We start from the raw sequence: 15,494 nt of genomic DNA, 5'->3' as shown, positions 1-15,494 counted from the left end.
ATGGACGTAGTACGAACTTTGGCCAACAGATGCCACTGTTAACCGCGCTTTTTAGTTGCTACTTGCGACTCTTAGTTGCGACTTGTCACTGAAATCGCAGAAAGCAGTGCTAAATTCGACCAATAGATGGCTCACGTCTTTGAATGTGAAATACTACTTGCGACTGCTAACTGTGACTGAAATCGCAGTTAGATTTTGTAAAGTTGCTACTGTGATATCTGTGGCTTCTCAGTCACTGTGATTTCTAACAGATACGCGATTTCCTGCCCACCACTACAGGACACTTCACGTAGTAATATCTCTGACATTGTGATTTGTGTACCGGCTGAAAGTTCATGACATACGGTGATTTGTTTAGTGTAGGTGTAAAGCGTCTGTTGTGTGAAGCAGTTTCATAAATGGTATGTTTACCTCTAATGGACGAACTGCCTCAAGATTTCCTGTCCAATATTAAGATATTCGTATTTCATTTTGTGGTCCTGGTTTGGGTGTGTTTAAAGTATGCCTGTGTGCTCGTTTCTGTTACCTTACGCACATGAAACAGTTTTATCTAATAATAAACACTTGGTTCCTCTGTAAGAATTACGTCGGCGAAGGTGATAGGATGGTAAAGACGGAATACATCTAATACTAAAAAATTAGACGTCTATAGCGCGCAAGGTTACATATTAGCGGTAGTGCAATTTGAAATAAAACAGTGCACAGCGGCGTTTAGAAATTTCTATGAGATAGTAAAAGAGATAAATTGAAGGAATTATACACAAATAAAGGTTCCGGTGGAATTCTTCATAGCTACAGACTACGTATTAATCATGGTTACGTATCCATGTCATATGGCTGTAGGAAACGTTTTCTTTTGAGACTCTGGTTTGGCACACACACATTCTGGAAGGATATTAGTATACTTGTGTGAATTTTCTGCATGTGCTGCATATAACTCTGCAACTTTTAAATACTTTGTAAAATAGTAACTGTTTTTACGTTGTGAGAAAGCTTCTCAGCTACGTGTTGGTTGTAACAAAAGACCTACTTTAACTCTTGTGCGATGTACATGCCTAAGAAATGAACTTTTCATCAGCTGAAACATTCTATTCCTTTATTGTGTGCAGTGATTGTTTTGTAGACCTCTGCTGCATTGTTCACTTGGTACCAGTTTCAGCCTGACCTCGGGTAGTTTTCAAAAGTCACATCCCTTTGGTTCTCACCCACAGTATTTTACTTAATCTATGTACACTCCTTCTGTGACTCAATTTGTTTAACTCACAAGGTTCATCGTTTTGTGTTTTTAAATTGAATTAATGTTACCAGATGTGATTTGTTAGAAAGAGACTAATTTTTCAAAATTTGATCACTTTTTGTAGTGATATCGAGTAGAGCACAATATACAAGGTTGTGTTATAAAGTGTCTGATATCCACACAAAATCTCATTTTCCGGATAAATATTGCTTTCATTGACTAAGCAATATATTTTCGAAACAGGTATTCATTATTGTTTTATAAGTGTGAATCAATTCTTGTAGTGTTCTGGTATACTGTTGGAACAGATATGTAACACAAAACTTGAGATCAGAAACAGATTAGTGAAGATTGACATGTTTATTGTTTCTAATTGTACTTACCTTACACTGTAAAAGAAGAGTTGTTTGTTGTTATGCATTAATGTATGTACCTGTCAGTTAAATTTATGTGATAGTGCACAATGCAACTCACTTTTTGTGATATCTCTATAGGCCTAATTTTGTTTCATTTCTTTTAACCTCAGGTTCAGATGAGCTCACAGCAGAGTCCAGCTACACTTCAGAGTGGTGTTGACAGAGAGAAAATTTACCAATGGATCGTAGAGCTTTCAAATCCAGAGCTGAGGGAAAATGCTCTATTGGAACTGAGGTACCTTATTTACAGATATTTATTTTGTGAATATGTTAATGCATCTGTATTATCATAGTCATATTTATTGTGAATAGGCCCTATTTATGTTTGGATGACATAATTTAGCACATATTTCATTTTCTACAGGAGCTGGGCTGAGTTTGTGTACTTTGTCTTTATTTTTTATTGTCATTAAAGAAATAAAAATAAGAGGTAATGCAGATGACTTAACTGGACTGTATAATTAAGAACATGTTGCTCCATGGAGGTTGCTATGAATGAATGTGGTACAAGTACTTCTAAAAGTTGTGGCGACTTGCAAATAGACGTTAATACTGTTAGAAACAAGTGTTACCTAGTCATCCAAAGTATTTATATATTGTTTTGTACAGATGTGAACATTCTGCATGAAATATGAATTTGATATGGACAAGCTATCAAATTGTGACTTAATCCTTTCTTTTGGCTGTGCCAGTCACCCAGCACAAGAGTGAAATGGAAATATTGTGGAAGCCCATTTCAGTTGCTGCAGATTATACAGAATGAAATGAAAAGGGAGTCATGTAACACAGTTCATACTTTAATAATTAGTACAGTATTGCTGGTAGTGTCATTCCTCCCTTGACAAGACCAAGCCAGATTAGGAGGTGCTTTATTTTTTTGCTGTAGGTTCCCAGTCTGTGTAGCACAAGTGTTATGAAGTACATGCTACTCAGCAAATCGTAGTGACGTTTTGGTATGAAGTTCTGTGTCAATAAAACATACAGCCACTTCAGTGATAAAATTATAAGATGACCACTGTTGAGTAACCTGTAAGCAAAGAAAAGTTCAGCAGCTTCATGAATGATGAGACCAGATGAGGTGGAAACTATCAGGTCAAAATTTCATTTTAAAGCCTAGTGTAGTGCTTAGTTAGATGATAGAAGCTACACAGTCATTGCATAAGACTTTCTCACTGAAAAGGGTTATAGCTCAAAAAATTTTAATGATAGTTGAAGGGAGATCAAAGTGATGTGGGTAGGGTTCACAAATAAGAGATCACTTAATGCAGAGGTAGAAAGGAGTAGTGGTGCACAAAGAGTTGGTAATATTCCAGATTTGTAATGTACAGGCCAAAGTAGTTGCCAAATGATGTGCCACAGTTGTTAAGAAGATTAGGGTTCAAACCCCATCTGGCCATAATGAGTAAGATTCGCCGCGGTTCTTGTTAAACAAATGTATAGTCTGATTAAAATTTCTTGTTAGTTGGGACTTTGTGTTTTGAAGCTTGGTTTCTTCAGTAACAGCATTCAGTGTCACATGTGAACTCTCTGCTTTTGCCAATGCACCACAAAAGCTAATTTGCAGTTTTCAAGCAGTGCCATGAGAAACATGCATTCTGCCGTGAATGTCACATAACAAGTACAGGGTGTTTCACAGGTGATGCAAGAGGACCAGTGATGGGGAGGAAGGTTCCGATCACCACTGGTGCTTTGGCTTTTTCCTCGGACACTAGCAGGTGGCATATTAGATTTAGCTGCTCACAGATATACACAAACACTTGACTGAAAACTTAAAAATGCTGGTAGTGCATAGACTGACCAATTCCCACATTGTTGCACAACTTTCGTACTGCAACTGACTGTCCAAGATGGAGATTTTGATCCTGAAAGATCCTTTTTTTTCTCGGTATGTCAACATGCTCTCAAAGAAGAATGAACATGGGTGTTCTGAAAATCTTCATTAGTTACATCAAGAGTGTGAAACAGGAGAGTGTGATGGTGGCTTCTGGTGTGCAATTAGTGCAACACCAGGTACTGGACCGATCTTTTACACCTAACAACTTCTTTGTGAACAATTTACTGCAACCATTTTCTCAGAGAATGACAATTAACAAAAAGAACTGTGGTGGTTGACTGCATTACAATGTAAAAGCACACACCACCAATGCGTGTATGGCAGTATTACGAGATGTTTTCGATTGTAGGAACTTCCCTAGTAACACAGTACTGCGAGGTGTTTCCGATGAAAAGAAATAACTGCATAATAGTATCATACTTGCATTTGTGATGTGTCCCTTCTTACATTGTCCTCCATGATATATCCATAGGTCTTTTGTTAACTGTTCATTCTCTAAAGAAATTGTTGCAAGATATTGTTAATAAACCCATCATAAGTTGTAGTTAGGTGCAAAAAGATCGATCCAGTAACTGATGTTACACTAACTGCACACAATACGTCAGCATCATATGACCCTGTTTCACTCTCTTGATGTAACTAATGAGGATTTTCAGAATGCCAGCATTCATTACTCTTCGACAGCATGTGTCCGAGAAATGGGTCGAAGTGTCACCAGCAATCAGATCCTGTCTCCACATTATTGGTTCTTTCTCAATGCCATAGAGTGTAACACTTCTTTTCCCGATTTCCTTTGTCATTTTAGTGCAGAATGAGTATATTTCCTCATTAGGTCTCTAAACCTAATTTCCATCTTATTTCTTGAGTGGACCTAATATTTTTTCCAGGATACTTCTATCTTCTGCAAATCTTATGATGCTCTTTTTCACTTGGATAAAAGGACTGTTTCTGACCCATTGAGTATTTATGGTTTTACAACTGTATAATTATGCCTTAATTTTACATTTTCAGAAAAACATTTTGTATTGTGTAGAGTTTTCACTTTTGTTTACTCTTCCTTTTTTCAGTCCTGATTTTAATTACTGCTTTTTCACCTTTTGTTTATATTTTCACTCAGATATTTAAAGTTTACTGTTTTTTTGATGTTGCTGTACTTGATTTTTAAAATTCTTGGTTAGCTGCTTTCATTGGTCATGTATTCTGTTTTCTTAAAAGATATTTATAGACCTGACTTCTTGGCTGTTTCTTTCATTGATCTACCAAACATTATGTCGTTATTAACTTTTGTTTCTCTTAGTCTGTTTTCTATTCTCTTAACTTTTTCCATCCCACAGTTGAATAACAGTTGTCACAAAGTGCCTTCTATGTGACTCCTGATAAAATTTGGAAGGGACTAGTTGTTTCAAGAAATTTAACTTCAGGTACTTTGTTTGTGAGAGTTTGTGTAGTTATTTCCAGAGTTTCCATATCTACTGCAAACTCCTCCAGGGTTTTGAGGAGGGAGTCTCTGTCTCTTGAATCGTATTCCTTTTTAAAATCAACAGATATTAGCATTATTTTTTTATTTGGTATTTTAAAACACTAGAGAATTTGTTTAAGGTTTAGAATTTGCACTGGACAGGATGTGTTTCTCCTAAATCCAGCGAGATACTCTCCAGTTTGTTAAATCTTATTGTAGACTTAATATGTTTATAAGAGCTTTTGACAAGATTTTGTATTTTAAGGGCAATAATGAAGTTCCTTTGTAGTTATTGTTATCTATTTTGTTCCCTTTCTATGAAGTGGGACAGTTAATGTAAACTTTCCTTTCCCTAGATCTTAACGTAGTATTTCTTTCATAATTGTGATACCTAGCACTCCTCCAGCTTTAAGAATTGTTGCTGTGAGGCCATATTCGTTTTGGGACTTGGTTGGATTTTAATTGTTTGATATAACTTTTAGTCATATCAATGTTGGGTGGTTTTGAATTTTTGTTTGGAATATTATCCTTGCGTTCCAGTCGCTTGGTCAGTTTTCCACAATTCAATAGCTTTTCAAAGCACATGGTCCAGTCACATTAATGTGACCATCTTTTTTGGACACCGGTATGCAGTAACTGCTCACAGACGGCTAGTTGTAGCATATAAAGTGTGTTGCACTTTTGTGTCACATCAATGGGCAATAACCACGTGCAGACTGCTGGTGGCAGCACTAGCAGTGGAGGATATATAATGTGTGTTGGGGGACAGAGAAACCATTGCAGTTGTTGTAATGCGGAAACAAAGTGGGGATGCAGTGAGAGTAAGAAGTAAGCTCCAGCTGAGTACATGGACTCAAACAGGAGTAATTCAGTCAGAGAAAGTTGTTCCTTCCTCATGAAGTGTTGCCAATGTACCTGTGTGTTATACCAAGCACCCATGAAAGTAGTGAATGCAAACACAATTAATAATTAAATATTTCATGTATTCAAAATTGATAGTGCTTTATTGAGATATACAGTAATATTTATTGATACAAATCACAATCAGTTAATGAAAATGATACATTCACTGATGGCTACTAGAGTTCTACTGACTATAGTATTGTATTAACTACTAAGGGTGGTAGTGGCTGAATATGAAACATAGCAGTGTGAAGTATTTCACTTTGTACTGCTTCTGATTTAGGGAGCCAAGTTTGTAAGAAATAGTTTGCAGATAGTGTATTATCTAGTTATTGAGTCTTGCGTCTGTTTTGTGAAGAAAGATAGTGGAATTCAGCGAGTGAGTTCACTGTAGAAATTGGAGAAGAGGACAGTAGTTGAAAAATAGTTTTGTTTCTTGAGAAACCTATTGTATCACAGGGAAAAGGGTGATTGAATTTTATCTTAAAATTGTTTATCTCTTTATTTTTAGAACTTATAAGGGAATTTAAGTATGGTGATGACCCATAAAACTTCTGTTTCTCCCCTATAGATGTCCATGACTACCTTTTGTACAGTTGGTGACATGAGTTTTCTCTGGTTTAGACTGTGATCTAAGGTATAATTTTGTGCCTGACATAACGTCTCCTACTGCAGGAAACATCCTTAGAGTAGATGTAGTTAATAGATTCATCATCACAGCTATTGGAAACTGCCAGGCCTTTCATTCAAAACCATACATTGGTCATTTTGTGATGTCATCTGAGATTTGCCAAAGATCACAGAATTAAGCTGACTTGTGTTAGAAAGTTTTCATATTACACGAGATGGTGCACTTAGCTTTATTTAGCCTTGGGGCCCACAACTCTGATGTCAATCCTGCATTTCTTAATTCTCATTGACTTCTCTGTACTCAATCAGTACATGGTTATGAATAGACAGTTTGACAGTTTTGGATAGCTGAAGAACTTAACACTGGAGAATTGACTAACTCCACATCTATAAACTTTGAGGATTTCTTCTGCAATAGGAGATGAAGTGTTAGTCATAAAATGATATTTCACAAATATCGGGCTGAGGATAGCGAGATAGGTCTGTCAATAAAAGTATGTAGGGAAAGGTATCAAGCCATAGAGAGATACCACAGTGAAGGTACTGTGTGTCCTACCATTTGGTTTCTCAGAAACACCAGACTTCTGTTACTTATCCCAACCTTCTCCCTTTTAACTCCTGGACTATTATTTCTGATTATCTTGTTCTTCTTAGCTATTGGGCCCTTCTCTGAACACCAAAAACGACCTTTTTTTGGTCTTTTCACCCAAACCATACTCTTTTATAATTTCAGTGACATAGCACTTATTTATTAGTGTACGTGTGTTCATGCTGGCTATGATGATGACTTCTGGGTTGAAAATATTCTATTATATTTCTCTCCACGATGCATTTCAACTTCTATGGCAACTTTCTTTTTTATCTGCTACTGTCCACTGTTTTCATAAAATTGCTGCTATTTGGAAATTGATATTTAGGAGATACTTAGAACAGTGTATCACTGGGTGATATTGTGTACAACATCTCAATTAATGTACTTTCTGTTATTTTACCTGCACTTAACACTTGGGGCCAGTTTGTGAATGGTCCGTATGCAGCTTTTTATAAATCCCCTTTACTTGAATTTTGGTTTAGCGATAAAGTGAAGATCACAACAAAAATTCAGATGATCATGATTTAAAAATATATTTAATGTTTTCTGTTAGATAAGTATGTTGTAGATTGAGACATGCTTTATGTATGAAAAATCCACAGAGTCAAAATAATATTGCTTCTGGAGGATTTGGCTTGAGCCTTGTGCCACTTCAGGATCTATATGTGATCAGTACTTGGTATGAGATGCACACCAACACCACTAGAAGTCAATGTTGTTGCCATAATCTTATTTTGCACTGCTATCGTTCTGAATTGTGAATGGTTGATATTTTCCAATGATCTTCACCTAAGTGATTCTTTCCAGTCTGGTCCACCTGCAAGGCAGAGCCATCTCTGATAAGAAACTGCAAAGATTGTCAACTGAACTGTATTAAGATTATACTCTCAATTGCATACTTGATATTTCTGAATGCTGCCAGGTCATGTTCATTGTTTTATCAGATCACCCCAAAGCCTTCACATGGTTATACAGTACAGTCTTCGTATTGATGGAACTAAGAGTGCTCCTTTGCAATCTGGTTGCAGCAGTGCAGCATTCCACTCTGACCAGCTGCGGTGATGTTCACAGCAATTACAGTTGCTTGGATTAAGACATAATGAGTTATTAAATAGAACAAGCAGTACTATGGGTGAATGTTTCTGGATTCTTCCACTTATTCACTAACTGAACAAAATTGTCAGAGCTCATCAGGAGGGTATGGGGCAAATATAACAGGCTGGCAGTGGCATTGGAATGAGGAAGTGGAGAGTGATTATCACACCTGAAGACATTGAAGAAATGTTTTTTGTAGATTACCAGCAATGCCAGCCTGGATAGAGCTCATTACTGCTACATGGGTTTCAACAATTGACTTAAACCGAAAACTAGAGTCGTCAAAACATTGACTATATCAAAGTGTCTGTGGTACAACTCGTGGAGAGTGAATAATTTTTCAGCTCTAATTTCATATAGATTTGTGAGATCATAGCTAGTTCATAGTTATACAGGCTACAGTCATTGAGGCCCTCATACATAAAAAAGTCAGAGATGCTAACCATAAATTGATTACAGTGATGACAGACATCCTTGTACCAACCCTTTGTGAAGACTGATAAGCATCTCTTGTCTTCTGGGAGACAAAATGGTATTTCTTCTGTCCCACATTTGCTGGTATCCCTTATCGTTGATCAGACACATGTGCACCAGACATTCACAACTTGCCTTTGACTAAAAAGTTAATTTCAGGTCCACAACAGGCACTTAGTGTGGATGAAATATTTTTGGTCATTTTTGCTATAGATTTAGTACTTTCAGACTGTGTTCTGAAACAAGGTATTTTAAGTGACTATTATTAAACAGTCTGTTCTGTAGCTGCACTACAGTTCCTGTGTACCTTAGACTTATGTAATTTGTAAGTTTATATACAGTTTAATGGTGTAGGGTACTCTGAACCATGAATATCCATTCCCTGTTGTTCTCTTTTAGCAACAGAGTAAAAAATTAGTTCATGTCTCCACATGCGTTCACCCAAATGCTCCCATCTCATCTTTGTGCCATCATAATGGGTATTCCTTATACAGTTCTGTAAAATGTAAACATGTTTAAGTAATGATTACCCTAACAAAATCTGGCCTGAAAATAGTTTTTGTTTATTGTCATTACCATTAATTTTTCTACATTATTGGGGTGTGTAGGACACTATCTACCTTATTCGATATTGGTAATTTGTCATTTGCAATTAAATGTTACTGTGAGTTTGGTTGGTACGTTAACACATCATTTCATCTCTAATTGTAATTTTGTTTTGCCAAAATATTTCTAACAGTAATTTTGTTGTGCGAAAATATTTACTACGTATTGCATTTACTTAAGAGTTAGTTTCAAAATACTCTTTGTCATCTGCATTCTGTTGTGTTGATGTGCACACTCAAATATTGTACATAATTTGTTGCACTTCACTTGCAAATAACACATTAACAAACACAATGTTAATGTTGCTTTGTGTGTGTGTGTGTGTGTGTGTGTGTGTGTGTGTGTGTGTGTGTGTGTGCTATTTGGAAATTGATATTTAGGAGATACTTAGAACAGTGTATCACTGGGTGATATTGTGTACAACATCTCAATTAATGTACTTTCTGTTATTTTACCTGCATTTAACACTTGGGGCCAGTTTGTGAATGGTCCGTATGCGCGCGCACACATGTGTTTGTCTCTGTCATCTTTCCTGTACAGTTTTTTAATCTGTAGAATGGTGTGCTATTGCATTGTGTAGGCCATTCACAATCTACTTCCCATTTACTCATGCCTTCTGGCCTTCTGTATGTGGAAGATTTCTTCTATTGTACTTGATAGCACAGGCTGTGGCTGGATTTTTATATTTCTAAATTTCTCTCTGTTTTTGTTGGTTGATGCTTGTGTGCTGTTAAGTGGTCAGGAAATATGCTTGTTTATTTATTTATTTACAAGTCAAGTTCCATAGGACCAAATTGAGGAGCAAATCTCTAAGGTCATGGAACACGTCAGTACATGAAATTACAACATAAAAGTAATAACACATAAAAATAAAATGTTTATGAACCCGAAAAAAGTCAATCCATAAGTTTAAGTAAAACAGTCAACAATACAACAAGAATCAGCTTAATTTTTCAAGGAACTCCTAGACAGAATAGGAGGAGTGGCCCATGAGGAAATGATTGTTTCGATTTGAAAGCACGTGGATTACTGCTAAGATTTTTTAATTTGAGCAGTAGCTTATTGAAAATGGATGCAGAAGTTTACTGCACTGTTCAAGAGTTAGGGAAGTCTGATCCAATTACAGGTTTGATTTCTGCCAAGTATTAACTGAGTGAAAGCTGCTTATTCTTGGGAATAAGCTAATACTGTTAGTAAGAAATGACAGTAAGGAATATATATTGAGGAGCCAATGTCAAAATACCCAGACTCGTGAACAGGGGTTGGCAAGAGGTTCATGAACTTGCAACACTTATTGCCCGAACTGACAATATAATACCATACAACATAAGTGAATGAAAGTGAGCGAAGTAGACTGATTTTCGTGTTGAACGATCACTCACTTCATACTGTTCAAATAGTAAAAATGGCAGCATTAAGTCTTTGAACAAGATCCTGAACGTTGGCTTCCCACGACAGATTACTATCTATCTGAACACTTAGAAACTTGAACTGTTCAGTTTCACTAATCAATGACCATTCTGTGAAATTGAAACATCAGGTTTTGTTGAATGGGGGCTGTTACTTTTTAGAGCTCGAAGTTATTCTGAATATCTGTTTTAAAGTTCCTGCAGGTTTGTCCTATGTATGCTGACTGGCAGGAGTTGCATGTAAGTTTGCACATATTTGATCTGTTGAATTTATCTGTGGGTGTTTCATGTGTTCTGAGTCTCTTCTGTGTTGCATTGTCTGTTCTGTATCCTATTTGAAGTCCTTGTTTCTTTAAAATATTGCCTGTTCTGTGAACTATTTTACTGTAGTAAATGTGTGTGTGTGTGTGTGTGTGTGTGTGTGTGTGTGTGTGTGTGTGTGTGTGTGTGTGTGTGTTCATGCTCTTATTGTGTCTTACGTGGCCATTGTCTGTGTGTTGGGTTCTTCAGTATTACTGTGCAAGACCCTGTACGTGTATGGCTTGTTCATTGTTTGTTTACATATGTTTTGGTTTAGTTTTGCTGTCATATGGGTATCATAAACCCCCCCCCCCCCACCCCACTTTTTTTATTTATTTATTTTTTTTTTTTTAAAGCTTCTGTGTGTGATTCTGTTCGTTTATGATGTGTTGTGTTTGTCATAAATCTGAAGGTTGCTTGGTTGTGTGTAAGTGGATGGTTTGATGGATTGTGAATGGTGGTGCTCATATTCCAGGTTTCCTGAATGTTGCAAAAATCGTGTGTATTGTTTATTTGTTGTATAGTGAGACACAATGGTATCAGTATGTAACTTCATATTTTCTTTAAGTTGTTCATGAATATCTTTGCCAAGAGGCCAGCACTTCATTCTGGGTTCTGTTATGACAGTACCATATTATACCTGGCTGATGAACCATGTACACACATAAAACAGCAACACCATTAAATAAACACTTTAAATGTAAAAATTCATATTAGAAACAGTCAAAACACTAAATTTTCTGTATCTCATCATACAAAGAATAAACAAAATACACTCCTGGAAATGGAAAAAAGAACACATTGACACCGGTGTGTCAGACCCACCATACTTGCTCCGGACACTGCGAGAGGGCTGTACAAGCAATGATCACACGCACGGCACAGCGGACACACCAGGAACCGCGGTGTTGGCCGTCGAATGGCGCTAGCTGCGCAGCATTTGTGCACCGCCGCCGTCAGTGTCAGCCAGTTTGCCGTGGCATACGGAGCTCCATCGCAGTCTGTAACACTGGTAGCATGCCGCGACAGCGTGGACGTGAACCGTATGTGCAGTTGACGGACTTTGAGCGAGGGCGTATAGTGTGCATGCGGGAGGCCGGGTGGACGTACCGCCGAATTGCTCAACACGTGGGGCGTGAGGTCTCCACAGTACATCGATGTTGTCGCCAGTGGTCGGCGGAAGGTGCACGTGCCCGTCGACCTGGGACCGGACCGCAGCGACGCACGGATGCACGCCAAGACCGTAGGATCCTACGCAGTGCCGTAGGGGACCGCACCGCCACTTCCCAGCAAATTAGGGACACTGTTGCTCCTGGGGTATCGGCGAGGACCATTCGCAACCGTCTCCATGAAGCTGGGCTACGGTCCCGCACACCGTTAGGCCGTCTTCCGCTCACGCCCCAACATCGTGCAGCCCGCCTCCAGTGGTGTCACGACAGGCGTGAATGGAGGGACGAATGGAGACGTGTCGTCTTCAGCGATGAGAGTCGCTTCTGCCTTGGTGCCAATGATGGTCGTATGCGTGTTTGGCGCCGTGCAGGTGAGCGCCACAATCAGGACTGCATACGACCGAGGCACACAGGGCCAACACCCGGCATCATGGTGTGGGGAGCGATCTCCTACACTGGCCGTACACCACTGGTGATCGTCGAGGGGACACTGAATAGTGCACGGTACATCCAAACCGTCATCGAACCCATCGTTCTACCATTCCTAGACCGGCAAGGGAACTTGCTGTTCCAACAGGACAATGCACGTCCGCATGTATCCCGTGCCACCCAACGTGCTCTAGAAGGTGTAAGTCAACTACCCTGGCCAGCAAGATCTCCGGATCTGTCCCCCATTGAGCATGTTTGGGACTGGATGAAGCGTCGTCTCACGCGGTCTGCACGTCCAGCACGAACGCTGGTCCAACTGAGGCGCCAGGTGGAAATGGCATGGCAAGCCGTTCCACAGGACTACATCCAGCATCTCTACGATTGTCTCCATGGGAGAATAGCAGCCTGCATTGCTGCGAAAGGTGGATATACACTGTACTAGTGCCGACATTGTGCATGCCCTGTTGCCTGTGTCTATGTGCCTGTGGTTCTGTCAGTGTGATCATGTGATGTATCTGACCCCAGGAATGTGCCAATAAAGTTTCCCCTTCCTGGGACAATGAATTCACGGTGTTCTTATTTCAATTTCCAGGAGTGTATATGATTTCACACTATCAGGGACCCTATAACCATAAGCAACAATTTTCATAATCAATCACACCACCCACTTACACGCAAGCAAGTAAGCTTCAGGTTAAAGCTCCACTAACAGAACACTCATAAACAAACAGATTTACATACAAGCTAAATATAATAAAACAGATAATAGTGGAGAATGGTTATGATACCTATATGATAGTGAAACCAAAAAATATGTTAACAGACGAGGAATGAACAGGCGACATTCACGTAAGATTTTGCACAGTGATACTGAAGAATGGAACGCACAGACAGTAGTCATTCACAGGACACAACAGAGCATGAAACCACACACATAGTAATATACTATATAATAAAGTAGTCCACAGAATAGGCAACATTTTAAAGAATCTGTGACTTCAAGTGGGACACAGAAGAGACGACACAACGTGGAAGAGACTTGGAACACAAAAAAACCCACACATAAATTCAACACCTCAAGCATACATCAACTGACATGCAACTCTTGCCAGTCAGCATACATCAGACAAACATGCAGGAGCTTTAAAATAAGATATTCAGAACAATTCAGAGCTCTTAAAAGTAACTGCTCCTATAGCATATTTGCTGACCACTTAAGAGCAAATGACTATCACTCAAGGAAAATAGAAACCTATTTAAAAATATGATAATTCAGCCACTGCCTGTACTTAAAAAACACTTCCATATACAGAAGGCACTAGCTGAAGGAAAGCAGATGATAAATGACTTCACTACACTATGCAGTGGTGCATTATCCTACGCAGTAAGAAAATTGTGCTTAAGAGTGCAGGCATGCGCATGCCCATCCCCCCCCCCTCCCCCCCCCCCCCCCCCCCCCACACACACACTTCAGCAGCAGCAGCAAATGATTTTATAAGACTAACTGTAAGTAATCGCAGAATATAGCGTGAAATAGTTTTGCATATGTGTAAAAAAGTAACTCATTGTAAAATCATTTAACTGCTGATTACATGCTGCCATTATTGAATAATGTACAGGAGATCCTCCATAACCCAATAATAACCCCTAATAAGGTAATTACAAAAGCTGCTTTCAGACTTAATTTGGTTACAATAATTATTACCTAAATCATTTTATATTTTCTTGAACTGACTAAAGAATACTCACTGAGGCAGGAAGATGATGAAACATGTTTGAGTGTATATGAAAAACTATTGTTTGTGTAACAGGCAACATGATATTGAGTAAATATTGTCTGCAAGTAGGACTACTGGAAGAGCTGCAAAACCAAGTGATGAATAGTTCCCATGATCCCCAGGTGGGAGATAAGTAGAAGGCGTAGAACTGTTGCACACTGTACTTGAAAATATCGGTTTTCATAATTTGTGTAACAGAGTTGTATAGAATCATCATCATTCAACAAAATACTGCCTCCCCATATGAATTTCCTGTGCTTGTCTGTTGCATTTCCATATCAGTCTTACTAATGTGTTATGATCTGATGATGTCTGAATGGTTTTGTTCTTGCAGTACCAATCCACTTAAGTTTCAGCATTGTTCTGTGACACCATGTGTAAAGTTCTTTGATTCTCTTATTTTATTGTTTTTCCACAGCCAATGATTCACTTCCGTTCATTGCAATGCTCAAGATAAACATTCGTACAGTTTGATCTTCTTACTTTTAGTGTACATCTTTCTCCTCCTTTTGTGATTCTTGATCAGTATATTCATGATTACTAACTGAAATTTACTTTAAAACACAAGAAGCCTTTCTTCTCTCTCAATCCAATTGCTGCTCCTTTGTTCTCCTGTAATTAGTAATACTATACTGTTGTCATATTGTATAGCAATCCCCAGAGTTATTAATTTCATGCCCTTCGAATTCAGAATTACTTATTGAGTTCCCTCATTTATTCTTATTTTGTTATTTTCTACTTGTGACATTAACATGTATGCCTGAATTATAGCTGTTAGCATTATTTTGATTGTGATTCGGTGTAGAATAATCTTGTTGTCAAACTGTTCAGAGTAACTCATTCTGTCGTACATTTCCACTCAAAATGAATTCTTCTCCTTTTATATCATTTTTTACTGCTGTTGATATTACCCTACATTTGTCTTCTTCACTTCAATCGTCTCTACTACATCAGGTTTCAGCATTTACATTTATTTTTGAGATTTAATTGTTTCCCTGTCATATTAAACATCTTACATCCCATGCTCTAATGTAAAGAATGTTAACCTTTCATTGGTAATTATATTTTTCGCATTATCAGCCCCCCCCCCCCCCTTGCCCCCCAGCCTTGTGGCAGTCCCCTCCTGGACATCCAAGTGGGAGACTAACCAAGAATCTTTTACC

General features: G+C 38.4%; 1 protein-coding gene across 2 annotated transcripts in view; it reads left to right on the top strand.

Moving 5' to 3' along the window:
- The first annotated feature begins 251 nt into the window (after positions 1-251).
- Positions 252-15,494, top strand: part of LOC124789634 (CCR4-NOT transcription complex subunit 9) — a 67,892-nt gene continuing 52,649 nt past the window's right edge. For both annotated transcript variants that reach the window (XM_047257061.1, XM_047257060.1), the window contains exons 1-2: positions 252-401; positions 1,764-1,888. In XM_047257061.1, coding sequence (XP_047113017.1) covers positions 399-401; positions 1,764-1,888 — 128 coding nt within the window. In that variant the 5' untranslated portion in view covers positions 252-398. The remainder of the gene's footprint in view (positions 402-1,763; positions 1,889-15,494) is intronic.

The sequence above is a fragment of the Schistocerca piceifrons genome, chromosome 3 (assembly GCF_021461385.2).
Source record: "Schistocerca piceifrons isolate TAMUIC-IGC-003096 chromosome 3, iqSchPice1.1, whole genome shotgun sequence".
Taxonomy (NCBI): Eukaryota; Metazoa; Arthropoda; class Insecta; order Orthoptera; family Acrididae; genus Schistocerca; species Schistocerca piceifrons.
Note: the sequence above shows the minus strand (reverse complement) of the source record. Positions and strands in the feature narration are given on the sequence as shown.